Source organism: Saccoglossus kowalevskii, chromosome 11 (genome assembly GCF_978046115.1).
Source record: "Saccoglossus kowalevskii chromosome 11, keSacKowa6.1, whole genome shotgun sequence".
NCBI lineage: Eukaryota > Metazoa > Hemichordata > Enteropneusta > Harrimaniidae > Saccoglossus > Saccoglossus kowalevskii.
Window position 1 is genome coordinate 25,081,383 of NC_140651.1, and position 14,999 is coordinate 25,096,381.

Genomic DNA, 14,999 nt, shown 5'->3' on the forward strand with positions numbered 1-14,999 from the left:
GTATTGTCTGAACACCATGTCATGAAACATCTGTCTTATAATCCACCATTTAAATAATCCACTTTATAATTAAAACTCAGCTTAACTGCATCGACTTATCCATTATATATGACTATATTTTCATGCTGGTTTTACTGCATTGAACTATGGGTAAAATAAGCCAGGAACTTAATTGGTCATCTTTGTTAAATTATGTGGTGTTTCATGGAAATGTTTTATTAAAAAGCACTCATAAAAATTCTCTTGTTGCGTCAGATGAATTATTCATATAAGATATAATCGCAACATGCATGGTTACATATGATGTATTAACATGCGCTCCGCGATGTGTGTCTGTTACAAATATGGGGCTTCATGGTTGGATTGTGTCACAAATGGCAACTTCCCGCAAGAGAAAGATCAATCATCTGAATAGATATACGTTGAATAAAAAAAATCATTATTTTGGAAGAAAAAAGGTCTCCTGAAAGCTAAAAGTCATTATTTCTTTTTCAAAATTTTAGTAGTTGCAAGAATGATTTTGACGACTATTTTGAGATTGTAGAATAGAATTTCTTTCATAGGTCAATTGTTTAGTTGGTTATAAAATGCGTGTCTCTATTTTCATACAATTTTATGACATACTGTAAAATACTTAATTTTTGCTTGGAATTAATTTTTGCCATTTTCGCTGAAGAAATGATTCAGTGAAAATAAAATCCAGCGAATATACCTTTTTTTCCTATATTTAACATTCAACTCATTAAAAATCAATGAAAATAAATTCCATTCAAAACACCCAAAAAGTCTTTTCAGCGAAAATTAATTCCAGCTAAAATTGCTTTTTTAGACATCTAAGTATTGTTTGGTTGCACACTATAACCAGAGATATATAGATACACAAGTAGAATAGAATTATAATGTTCCTTCTCAGTGGATCAAAAATAATATTGTTTTCTGTGTTAGCATTAATCTAAGCAAACCATTATAGAGTAATATGCAGTGTGGTACAGAAACACGAAAACTGATATAAAAATTGCATTGCTAAAATATCATTAGAATATTGTCTCCACCCTCACCCACACACCAGCCTAACCCAACCCCACCCTCCCCAAACCTACATAACACATAAGTGATTGCTTCCCTTCTATAAAAACCATATATACTTAGATGTATATTGAAAAGTAATTTGAAACGTGTTGGGTTCAGTGTGCATTGTACTCGTACAAACAAACATATGGCCGCTCCCGTTACTGTTAAAAATAGCATGATTGTGATAATTGTCATTATTGTTCTGCATTTCGATTTTGCATAATACTAAAATCAGAGACAAATGTATTGCTATGGAAACTATTCAATGAAAGGCTGATTATTATTAATTTATAAAAAAAATAAAAATAAAAAAAAATAAAAAGTATCTTGTGTTATAAAATTTATTTAATTTGTTCCTCTCATGGGTTACATTGCTTTCTTCATCATCTTTAAAATTAATTAAAAAAATTTTAAAAAAACTGAAAAAAATTAGAGCAGTTGTGATAATTTCTCTGTCTGTTAAATTTAAATGCCATGACAGACACCTGTTGATTTATATATTGGTCACTAGAGGGAGCCCTATTCTAATAACTTTTGTAAAACCATTTTGCTGTACCATGTAGCTTGTTTCTCAGTCAGTGACTATATAAAATGAACCTCAGCCAGCAATATATCTTATAAGCAGGATGCTTTTTACACTTGCGACTGGCTGTTGATTCAGACCACCTGAGGGCGCTGTTTTTTTCGCATCACTGGAGGGTACTTTCATTTCCTTAATTACCATAATAATGAATATGATTAAGATCAGTTAAATCATGCTCATGATTGGATTTTTTGTGACACCTTGAAATAGATTACTTTACAAAATATATAGCTAAATATGAGGTTAACTTTTTGTGAGAAATTAAACTTTTATTCATAGCAATTTCATCTGTATTGATCGATAAGCTTCAGGATTGTATAAAATAAAAAAATTTATGATGCTTTATAGATATTACTCAAATTCATAAATAAAACTCTTCAGATTTTTATATGGTATCGATATATAATGTCTAACCTTTTTGAGTGCAAAATTGTTTTCCCGCCACAATTTTCATTCAACATTTTGCACATTTTTTTACAGATTTTTTTATAAATATTTTGTTAATTTTGAATTAAATGGATATAATTGCTCATTTCCTACAGATGTTAATCAAAATTGTTGAAAATATCTGAAAAAAGTTGGGAACATTGCCAAAAGTTGACATTGGCTTTTTGTACAGCATTAGAGTATACAGTAGATTGCTGCAAATTTTACTCTGCCAATGCTTATTTAGAGTGGTTGTGGTTAATGAGAATAATCCAGGAAATGTTATATCATAACAAAAACTAACAAACTATCTTTTAATTTGTATAAAATTAAGCAGTTATTTGTATGATTTCCCATCACTGACTTTCTGATTTCTCAGTGAGTTGCAACAGTGTGGATAACCTGACCTCTCAAGATTTCATTTCAACATTTACAAAAAAGGTTTGGCTTGACAAATGTTCGTTATGCGTGACTGAGTTTTCTAACAAGTGATGTACATTCCGCAAGTACTTAGCCCTAATTTGACAAGTCTTGAATTATGCTACAAATCTCGCCATTCTGTTTATTGTCCTTTCCTCCCTCCCCTAAGCTCTCTCAAAATATAGTGAGTGAAGTCATTTCCTATTGGTTTACAATTCATAACTCCAGACATGTTGCATGATATCATCCAATTGAATCTCTCGTTAGGGGTACTTTATCCTTCCCGCTCCCATCAGAAATACTTCTAATAGGAAAAGAGTATTTTGCAGAGGTGCTCTCTGGCATCTCCACCCTCAGTGTCAGATGGTCAACCCCTATTATGAATATACCTTCAATTTGTATAAAATATAATTCAGCAATATTTAAACTTTGTTCTTTTAAATATAAATTTCAGAATTATAAAAAAATCAACAAATGAATAAACTGGATTGAGGAAAAAATATTTAATATTTAGTTCAGAAATAAGTTGCTGTGACTTAATTGCAATGGACACTTTTATGCCTTCTGGGGAAAAAACACCCTACAAAACTGTATCTCCTTCTCAGTGGTCCGTGGTGACTCACATAGGTATTTAGTGTATGTCTCAGTTTATTACCTGAACTGTGCAATGTCCTTTGTGGCTGAAATTTGCAATTCATGAACTGGGCAGAAATTCCTGTGTCTGTTTATGAAACGAGGCCAAATTCAGCCATATCAGGTTTTAGTTATAATTGGGCCCTCCGTGAATACTAGCTGACTTTTGCACTTTTTACAGGTAGGCAGTGCATGTGGTTGTGTTTAGTAGTAAACGTACTGCTATTGTGTTATCAGGTGTAGGTAGACGTGGGTATTGTTTGTAAACAGTGTTTCATGGCTTTATTCTTTATTGAAGAGGCTTTTGATGAATTACCAGCTATTTGCATTCTCCCCACCCATGTGTTGTGGGGCTTTCTATATGCAGGTTAATTAGCATAACAATAGGCTTGCATAGTTTCTATTGTCATCACGTAGTTGAAACACTCTATTTGTCCTCATTTCAGAAGTGCAGGCTGCGAGGACAACACGGCAAGCGATGGGACAGCTATGTGACTTGAGTGGATCTATCTCTAGCCTATCCTGTTAGTACTCAGTTAGCAGATCAGGGAGGAACTGTCAAAGCAGAAAACTGGTTTGCGCCGCACGCATTGTTGACTGTCACCGTCGGTAATAGTGCTTGAAAGGTATCCCGTCACATGAAGTGAACGGTCCTCACTGTGACTGATCACGGAACACCTTCAATTCTATCATTTGGATTAATCGGAAATTACCTTGAAGCTTTCACAAGTGGATTAGCTGTTAGCTAAATTGCATGTTGAAATTACCCCGATGCGCTGAACCACAGTGCTTAGTGCCAGCAGTATTATAACCAACCCGTTGTCATTGTAATTGACGAGGTCATCGCATATTGAGTCTATCAATTGGAAAGTGTATTATCTATCCTGGATCATAGATGTTTTCCAACTCTGCTGTTAGAGGATTCTAGCCAGAATGTATTGAACGTCAGGGGATTTTGAAAATCCTGGAACACTTGTAATCAGCTGTGGAATTGAAAGCATTAGCGAGAGATCTGTTATCGAGAAAGTACTTTCAGCTTTCGTTGTACTAAGGTGATATTGACAGATAACTCAGCTGTCATATTAAAGCGATAAATCTATGCAACGTCTTGCACATCTATGCATCTGTGTACATTTTATGGACTGAGAGCGGCCTTAGTAATCAAACACTGCCAAAGTCAGACGTGCCTGCATTTCATCAACAATGGAACACCCCAAAGCTAATTAGTTTTTGTCTATAGTTCATTAATTTTGTTAATTTGAACAAACAAAAAAAGAAAATAATAACACGTCGTTGCGGAGGTATTTTTTAATTCTGTTCTATGCAGCAAGAGGTGCCTAGTGGTTTATTTTCCCGATCCCAATCGCATTCGGAATGTCCGGGATAATGGACTTGAGTTTTCTCACCGAGGAAGAGCAGCGGAAGATCCTTGATGTCCTGAAACGGGACGAAAGATTGAAAAAAGAGGAAGACAGACGAGTAAGGTGAGAGATGTTTATTATGCAATTTTACATTTGCTTAAATTTCTCATTACAGGCTTATATGCATGCATGGTTAACATTTTCTCTCAAGGATCTTTTCGAACAGAATTTTTTGCTGAAGTCACTGTGACTCCTTGTCTTGAGGACCCTAGAAAATGATAGGCTACAGAATTTTTTTTTACTCACAAAAATGGAAAAAATCTTTCTTGTGTGAAATTAAAGCTGTGTTTACTGTTACTTTCTATTTCAGTGAATCAAAAATTTGTTTATTTCAATAATGTATTTTGGTGGCAATGAATACTACTGTTTATTACTTTTTCTTAGTATTGTGTTTCCTGTACTTTGTAGCATGTGTTTAATAACTACTTTTATATACCGTGAGATGTATAGTCATTGAAGATTTCCAAAAACAGTGAAGTAAAATACAACATTCTGTAAATAATTTAATAATAGTTTTGCTAACTATTTTCAGGATTTGGCAAATTCGCGAGAACAAAAAAATTCCAGTGTCACTGTGACATACATGTAGTGTCTATAAGTATTTTGAAAACCATTCAGCTTTTGCAGCTTACATTCAAAGGATAAAACTACACACTTTGTTTCAGATTTTTGTCATAATTTAGATTGAGACTGATAGCTAATGGAAAATTACATTCCTCTGGTTCAAAATTGATGAAGAAATTATAGAAAAATACATAAAAAATGTTACATCAAAATTCGGGGCAGGGAAAAAATAGAATTTAAAAGTTAAAAGCGTGATGGTCGTCGCGCAGTGCGTGTTCGAATTTCATGTAAATAAACAATGTAGTTTACACGCATTGTATACGTCGCTATGAGTCCCATATCGAACAGGACGCGGCACGATGACTGCCGCCCTTTAAGGATCATAATAAATTCTCAAATTGCTTCACTGTAGTTTGTGTTGCATAAAGACTGTCATAATTTGGTTAAAGGCTTAGTGTTTGGTGGGTTAAGTATACTCTGAGATATTGAGCGTTTTTCTAGCTGCGTTATAGATCAATACATTTGCATAAAAAAAGTATTTGGTATTCGGGCAAATATCCATCAGCTATCAAAGACTTATTAGTTTGCAATTAATTTTACGCAATAATTTATCTTTTATTTTAAGTAAGCCATGTTTGATCTACGCAAAGCCCAAGGGTCTTCTTATTGCAGGTGGTTGTAGAGAATTGTAAGTATTTCCATGCTTTCAGATGACACTTTCCGCTGGGTTTGATATGGCCTCAATATCCGTATTATAATTTATTGGATTTTATAAGGGTGTAATTTTTAATTTTTTTGTTTCTGAAAAATGATGAATATGAAGTCTTCTAAATATAATTCATCACTGTATCCTGAATGTAATCAAAGTTCATCCAGATTACAAGTAGCATATCAACTGTAATAGATTTGAATGAAATCCCTCAAAAAGCTGCTTTTAATGATGGGATGTGGTACACCACACTCAGTGAATTGTGTTTAATAATGCTATTTTCTATACACTATATACTGTACTATTTAAAAACTGATTCAAGCCACTCAAACTGGTCTCGTACTTCGTCTATTGAAAATGCATTTATGTGAATAAGATTAAGGAGTTCCCAGTACTTTTAATAAATGAAATACAGTAGTGAGTATTTTATTAGCTTTTGAGGTTTTTATGATCTGAATAGTTCACAATGGGACAGTTACTCAATTTACATGGGCTTAATTTACTGATTCCAAATAAAAAAACAAAATGATTGTTTTGTTTTTTTCACTTTTGTCGTTATAATGTAAGTTAAATTTGATCTATCCACTAACCGCACAGTGCTACAAAATGGGATTTTATTGAATATTTGCTAATGACAAGTGTTCGCTAATTAACGTTGATGCCAGAATTAAAAGTGTCAAATTTTCTTCACTGTACATCTATTATGATTTTCATTTTTAAAAACCCATTAAAATTGTATCATGCATGCCTGATTATCAACAGTACCTTAATTGTCTCTATAATTAATTAGTCATATTTCATATCCTGCGTTGATGATTAATTTGGAAGTGGTTTTCAATCATGTGCCTATCGTATTTTCTTTACTGTAATATTTAACATACATTAAATTATTGTAGTTTGGGTGTTGGCAGTGTTGGAATTACAAGCAAATATTGCTAAAGAATGATTTATCAAATTCATCTTTGTGTAATCTGCCACACATTTTGCCACACACGAAATGACCATTTTTCCAGTAAATCTCCATTCGTCTTGTCATTCTTTAAAAATACCCTGCACATGTGCATGGATAAACACTGCACATGGGTGAACACTATGTGTGAACACACCCTGCACACGATGTGCAAACACCCTGCACATGTGCATGGATAAACACTGCACATGGGTGAACACTGTGTGAACACCCTGCACACGATGTGCAAACACCCTGCACATGTGCATGGATAAACACTGCACATGGGTGAACACTGTGTGAACACCCTGCACATATGCATGGATAAAAACTGCACATGGTGAACACTATGTGCAAACACCCTGCACATGTGCATGGAGATAAACACTGCACATGGGTGAACACTGTGTGAACACCCTGCACATATGCATGGATAAACACTGCACATGAGTGAACACTATGTGCAAACACCCTGCACATATGCATGGGTGAACACCATGTGCAAACACCCTGCACATATGCATGGATAAACACTACACATGGGTGAACACTGTGTGAACACCCTGCACATGTGCATGGATAAACACTACACATGGGTGAACACTGTGTGAACACCCTGCACATGTTCATGAATATTGCATATAAACATCTTTTACCCTACTTAATACAGTGTGCGAACACACTACACATTCACATCCTACTCTTACATTTGTTTTATTAAACACAGTTTGTACATGTATCTATTCCGTAATTGAATTTTTATGTGTTTTCACAATACTGTCACTCGCCATCATTATTTATTATGGTTATTTAACCTCTGTACTTTCACAAACTCGTAAAATCTAATTTGGAATCTAAATTCCTAATTTATTCGTAAAATATTCCAAAATGGCTACCCCCACTGGAGCCATTTATGTAGTCTTTATAATACCAAACCAAAATGGTAATTATTCTCACAACGAGACCACAACACTTTCAATAATACATACCCACCTGACGACTACGGGGAATATTTATTTTAATGAGAACCCACCTTGTTGCCTACTAGTATAAGACTCAACAAACAAACAAACCTTTTTTCTTTGGGTCATGCGAAGTTGATGCGATTTAGTTTGTTTAAGTTCATTTTTGCTCTCAAGTGAGTGTTTTTGGATCTTTATCCATTTTTACTAAAAGGCTCCTTATCAAGATGTACATGACATGACTTTTGAAGATGGTGTCGATAACCTCCATAATCTTTGTGAGTGGAACTTATAGTTCTAGTTCAATGCAGAAACCTAAGGCCCCTTCCCTCCTTGAAGAAATATTATTTTTGATGTGATGAAGAATTTTTCGCTTTACAGAAATTGATAATGACAACTGTTTATTTTCTGAATTCAATAACAGTGGCTGTAAAACATTACCTTTCAAACAAAGCTGTTATTGGTTAACATGTAAATAGGTAGGGTTGTCTTACTGAAACAAAAATTAGTTTTTTGACTCCCATGTGCGAAGCACAAAATGGGAGTCTTTGCAGTTAGTGTGTCTGTATGTGTGTGTGTATGTGTGTGTGTATGTATGTGTGTATGTATGTGTGTGTGTGTGTGTATGTGTGTCCGACTGTTCCACTGCTATCTCAAGAACCATACATCGGTTTTTGATGAAACTTGGTGCATAGATGCTCTGGGCCAATGCGCAGATTTGATTAGGTTTTGGTAAAAATCCATGCTCGTTAATTACCTAATTTGCATGATAATTAGCTAATTTTTAGCTGTTCTATGACTGTTCCACTGATATCTAAAGAACCACTCATTGGATTTTGATGAAACTTGGTACATAGATGCTCTGAACATATGTGCAGATTTGATTAATTTTTGGTAAAAATCCGTGCATATTAATTACCTAATTTGCATGATAATTAGCTATTTTTTAGTGGTTCCATGACTGTTCCACTGATATCTAAACAACCACTCATTGGATTTTGATGAAACTTGGTACATAGATGCTCTGAACTAATGCTAGGTTTTGATTAGTTTTTGGTAATAATCCGTGGATACTAATTACCTAATTTGCATAATGATTAGTCAATTTTCGGTTTTTCCACTGATATCTCAAGTACTAATCATCACATTTCGATGAAACTTGGTACATAGATGTCATACGACACTGCACAGACCTGATAGTTTTTATGGTAATATCAGTACATATTAATTACCTAATTTGCATAATTAATTAATTTTCAGCATTTGATATAAGTAGTTAGCATTACATTTCAATGAAACTTGGTACTTACATACTCAAGGACTATGCAGAGATTGATTGTTTTCGATAAATATTTGTGCATATTAATCACCTAATTTGCTTAATTAGTTAATTTTCAGCTTTTCCACGGGTATCTCAAGTACTAATGATCGCATTTCAATGAAACTTGGTACATAGATCCTTTAGGACTATGCAGAGACCTGATTAGTTTTAGGGTAAATAATTGTGCATATTAATTACCTAATTTGCATAATTAATTTTCAGCTTTTCTACTGATATCTAAAGTACTAATCATCACATGTCAATGAATCTAGAATTATGCAGACCAAATTAGTTTCCGGTAAATATTTGTGCATATTAATCACCTAATTTGCATAATTAACCAACTTTCACACTGATATCTCAGGTACTATACATCACATATCAATGAATGTACATGGATGCTGTAGGACAATAGACAGACCTGAATAATTGTGGGTTAAAATCTGTACATATTAATTACCTAATTTGCATAATTAACCAATTTTAAGCTTTCACACTGATATCTAAAGTACCGTAAAAACTCCAAAATTTCGACCGGTTTTAAATAATTTGTGTTAGATATGTGACGTGTTTTTAGAGTCAAAATTAAGGTGCATTTTCGGACGGTCGAATTTTTCAGAATAGAAATCAGCAAATGAAAAAATGGGGATGATAGACAGTGTGCTTCATTAGTTTTTAAAAAATGCAATGTCCGTCAATTGACGTAAACTTCCTCATGTTTCACGGTAAAAGCAAAGGTCGTGGCCGAGTTGTAACTCAAAATCTAAACAAAGTCATCAATCAGTGAGTATTATGACAAGCAAAACAAAACACCAAGACGCGGAGAAGAGGTCAGCACAAAACTAATAGGTCAAAAGACAAAGCTGTCTTGCACTACCTAGAAAAACTTGCGAATGTTCGAAGTACAGGTACCCATTGGACAAAAGATGCATGGAAGTTTAGCAAACTATCTCCCCGACCCAGTGCAATGTATCCGGTTAGAATCAAAGCTCACGTGTCCCTTATTTGAGGGACCAAATTCTGCCGTAAATTCGCCCTTGGATTAAAAAATAAAATGGGATTTAAGAAAATAAAATGGGACTTTTAAGGTGTAATTCAGAAACGCAGCATGCCGAGATTTTTGTGTTCGTTTTTATTTGAAACTTCGTTTATTTAGAATATATTTTCGTTACCAATAAAATAAAAATCTCTCAGTCAATCAGAAACCCGGATTCATGCCTTCAAGGAAGGTCCCGTTTGAACGCTCACATCGTTTTTTTTTTTTCGTTTGGGGGAAAACTAAAACTGGTCGCAATTTTCGAATAAGAATGAGTCGGCAATTTTTAGTGGAGTCGAAAATTTGTAGGTAAATAAAACACCGAAACCCGGCAAATAAACAGGCGTTCGAATTTTTAGAGGGGTCGAAGTTTTGAAGTTTTCTCGGCACTAATTATTCCATTTCAATGAAACTTAGTACAAAGATGCTCTAGGAAAATGTACAAACCTAATTAGTTTGGGGTAAAAATCTGTTCATATTAATTCCCTAATAAGCATAATAATTCATAATTTTTTGGTTCTAATCACATTTCAATTAAACTTGGAGACATAGATTTTCTGTTACATTGCGCAGACCTCATTAGTTTTACACTCAAATCTGGTCATATTAATTTTCTGATTTGCATAATTAGTTTTCAGCTAAGTAATTTCGAATTATATTTAATGTGTCTCCAATACTCTCAGCACATGGGAGTTCTTTCTAAGCTTTCTTTGATTTCTCTTGTTCTATAATCATGGTTTGTGAGCTATTAAGATAGAGGAATAAAACAAATTCTGTGGTCTCAAAATTTTATAAATGTAAAAAATTTGATTCGAGAAAAAAAATATTTGGTTGTCTGGAATTTGTACTATGCAAATTAGGAAAGTATATTTGAAATGAAGGAAAGAATTTTCAGGAACTTCATAAATGGCTTTCAAGAGTAGATGTTGTGTTGTCAAAAATGGGTAATGGATTAAATTGTTAATTAATGATCTATCTGTGAGTTAAATTTTCGTATGAAATATTAAATGTATTTTATCTTTGGTGCTCAAGGTCTGTTCATGGTATGCGTAAAAATAATGAGAGCACTAAATATTGTGAATTGGTTTGGCTTCTAGGATGATATTAGAGGTATTCGTTGTAAATGAAAATGGTCTGTTTAAGGTTGTGCCACGGATTTAATGGCAATTCCACTGAATTCAGCCACTGGCCTAATTCATCCCATACGGTACGTTGTTGGGGAATTATAGAATATGGCGTTTAACTTGTGCTTGTGTTAGAAAGGTCTGTGTCTGATGAACACTGGAATAGCATGGTCACAATGGCTCTGTCACATGTGGTAACTGACATTACAATAATGTATATTTAGGAGATATAATAGTTTCACTATTGGAAACTGTCATCTGGTGCAGTAATATACTCATGTATATCCTGTATAGTGAGTTATATGTAGTGTGTATATTGTCATATGTTCTGTCAATTAAATTATTATCTAATACACCTGAATCATGATCTAATACATTCAAAACTTGTATCATATTATATAGTTTATTTTAATAGTATATAATTTCACTTCCTGAGCGGATTCGTAGATAATATTTTAACACCTGATCATCCACTCTGCCAGTCACTAAAATCCCATTCTAAAAAAATAATTAAAGTTATTTTTGTGTTTTACTCAGAAAAGTAATTCCATTGATGTGTACAAATATGCAAACTCTTGATTATATTAGCTGTTATTTAAATGTCAGCAGAGTAAATATTGCATACATTTATGTTTTTATTCACCCTACAATGTGTTTAATACTTTTTCTCATATTTGTGAAGAAACCAGACATGATATATATTTTTATCACATGTATCATGCAGTTGCAGTGACATTAAGACCTGTAATACTTTTTGTTGACATTTGACCTCAGCAGAGTGATAAATTCCAACAAAAAAATAGTTTGAATAATGACGTTCTTCTCCATAGTTTTATTCATTCATCACTAATTTGAGATTTTCACCATTTTTGAGGATTTCACCACATTTGAGGATTTCGCAGTTTCTAATATTCTCCAAAAACTTACAGGGACCAAGCAATGAATTCATATTCTGCACTGAACTGCCACACTGCTTGCCTATTTATTGTTATGATGCACGAAAACTGCTGAAAACTATAAACCCAAAATTTAGTTAAAATGTTGCCAAAGTGTCTCTGTAACTATAAATACACTGATGGGTCCAAATATGAGTTATTTCTTTATTCTAGCGTAGCCAACAACCTGGCTGTGATGTAAGTTCTGAGAATGGAATTCCTGTTTGCAAATGAATATTACGCACTAAGATGTCAAAATAGAGTAATATTGCAAAATACAACAAAACATGAAATTATTAGTGACAGGAAAGAAAGCTAGCTGATATTACTGTAATTGCGCTCTTACTTTATACGGTAACATAATAATTCTTGTATTATTAACTGTTGAAATTGTATTATTGATGTTATAAAGGACTATGTTGCTTGAAGTGGACACTGTTTCTCATGTTAAAGTTCTTTTTAGTGTGTATCACATGAATAATATCTCCAAAGCATAACAATTAATTATTTTATTTCAGCATCTTACAAAGTTTGTTGTTGGTCCCATTCAATTTGTACTATTCATGTAAATTATATAGTTTGTTTACACAAATCTACATCATTTTGTCAAAAAACATGTAATAGTAAATTCTCCTCATGTTTTGTGAAATATGATGTATTAATCCAACTTGAGCATTTGAAAATTTACTATTAATGCAAATAGCTCTGCAGAAGTATACTCAGTCATTGGATTACATTCAATCGTGACATTTTGAAACGAATAGAGATTAAAATAGAAACCAGCATACGCAAAGTCTATATCATTTTTGAGAAATACCAACAAAGTAGTAAAAATACTGTATGCTTAAAATATTAATAAACTTTGTTTACGAAATCCTAGACATCATCTGAAGGACCATGCACACACACAATCATCTATTGGCACTGAAAATCATTTAATTTTTCACAGCTAAAATTTTAGGATTTTATGGCATTTTGTGAATAAAAAATTTTGCAAATGTCGACAACACTCTGTGGTGTTGGATTTCAGAGATTAAACACTGCTATGTAATAACTAGGACTACATGGTCTTTCATTGCATGTGCTATGCACAATTGAAATGCAATCTATGAGATAGCCGACATACACGTAAATTTCATTGACTGTCGTAACAATAAAACTCATGAATATTCAAAACACTTCTCTAATAGAATTTGCACATAAACCTCCTTTAGGAAATATGTTAATTCAACGTCATCTGCTAGACCATGCAAACACATGACCATAAATTTGTACTGAAAACTGTTTAATTTTTTGCAACTGAATTTGGCATTTTGTAGAATTTGGTTAATAAAATGTTTGCAAAAGTTGCCATTACAACGTGGTGTTGGATTTCAAATATTATACTCCGCTATGAAATGTCATGAATTTCACAGATTTTGTACGGGGTGTTCCTTAAACAGTTGAAATATAAACTATGAGTCTACATGTACACGCAAATTTCCTTGACTGTCATGAATATTATAAACACTTCTCTAATATAATCACTAATGCTAAAATTGCATTTATTGTGTGCTGGTTTGTTATAATACTACAGACTTTAGTTCTATTCAAAGCACATCTCTTATAGAAGCAAACTAATTTTACTTATTAATACTAGCTCATTTAAATATGATGCATATATTATTTTTTTGAGCACTGAAAATGGAGACAAAAAAAAAAAAGGCAAAGCACTTATATGATTGATGACTACTTTCCATTTCCTGAGATTTCAGTAAAAGATATTTCATATCTGAAGTTTTATTCTATTAATGGCATTGATAGAGTATATTTCTTGAAATGAATAGGAGCATTAATGCAGAGTGTTCATATTATTTCCTCTCTTATCAATCACTCCCTGATTTTAATATAGCTCACAATCTAAACTTATATTGAAAATATTATTTAATACCATCATATAATAATTTTAAATTCAGTTTGTTAGTTTGAGGGGGAGGGGCAAAAATTGACTATGTAAGCTTGACAGTAAATAATCTTAATTGAAGGTAAATATTTTTGGTTTGGCGTATCACACTATTTGTGTATTTATTAAGGTTAATTTTCAACCAATTAACACATCAACAAATATAAATTGCAAAAAATAAAATGTTTACTAAAAACAAACTCTTCAAAGATTTACATATAAAGTGAGATTTAGGGTGTAAATTTCGAATTTGCGTCCAACTTGTGCATGAAAATGGTCTTTATCAACATTTTTTACGAGGGAAAACCTCATTTTCAAAGGTTGTTTCCCAACTTTTACTCGAGTGGCCCTTCCCCGAAAAAATTTCAGAAGAACATAAACCCATTTGCACCAAAATTTGGCAGAAAAGTTTTTGACATTCATATTATACACTGTAGTTACTGTGCATTTCATGATGGCATGAATTTGTTTTATATAAATATTTATAAAATTTAAATGGTGGTTGTAAATCACTAGACCAATGACAATGCGTTTAAGATGAATGGCTGTAATTCGGCCAATGACTGAAGGCAACCTACAAAGACTCAATTACCAGTTGGCTTCTATAGCCAATGGACGACATTTTCCGGATTTTCAATGAAGCTCAAATATTTTTATAATATGTTTATAATATTTTATAAATGTCCATAAAACAAATAATTATAAATATAAATCCTTGCTTTTATTGTCATATGTAGACTAGAAGTTCTTCACTATTCTGTGTTTAGCTGTGTTCCAGTTATGATGCAGAATGAAAATAAATGACAACCCTGTTAAATTATATCAAGTCTTATTTTGCCGGAGAGCAGGCTTTTGTGAGAACAACTCTATCGTATGATAATATAGTTTGGCTATTAATATCAC

At 33.0% G+C, this 14,999-nt stretch overlaps 1 protein-coding gene across 3 annotated transcripts in view; it reads left to right on the plus strand.

The window, feature by feature from the left end:
- Window positions 1-3,582: 3,582 nt before the first annotated feature.
- The window catches only part of LOC100371393 (synaptotagmin-like protein 4), a 93,404-nt gene continuing 81,987 nt past the window's right edge, over window positions 3,583-14,999 (plus strand). For all 3 annotated transcript variants that reach the window (XM_085505053.1, XM_085505054.1, XM_085505055.1), the window contains exon 1: window positions 3,583-4,617. In XM_085505053.1, the coding sequence (XP_085361179.1) occupies window positions 4,508-4,617 (110 nt within the window). In that variant the 5' untranslated portion in view covers window positions 3,583-4,507. The remainder of the gene's footprint in view (window positions 4,618-14,999) is intronic.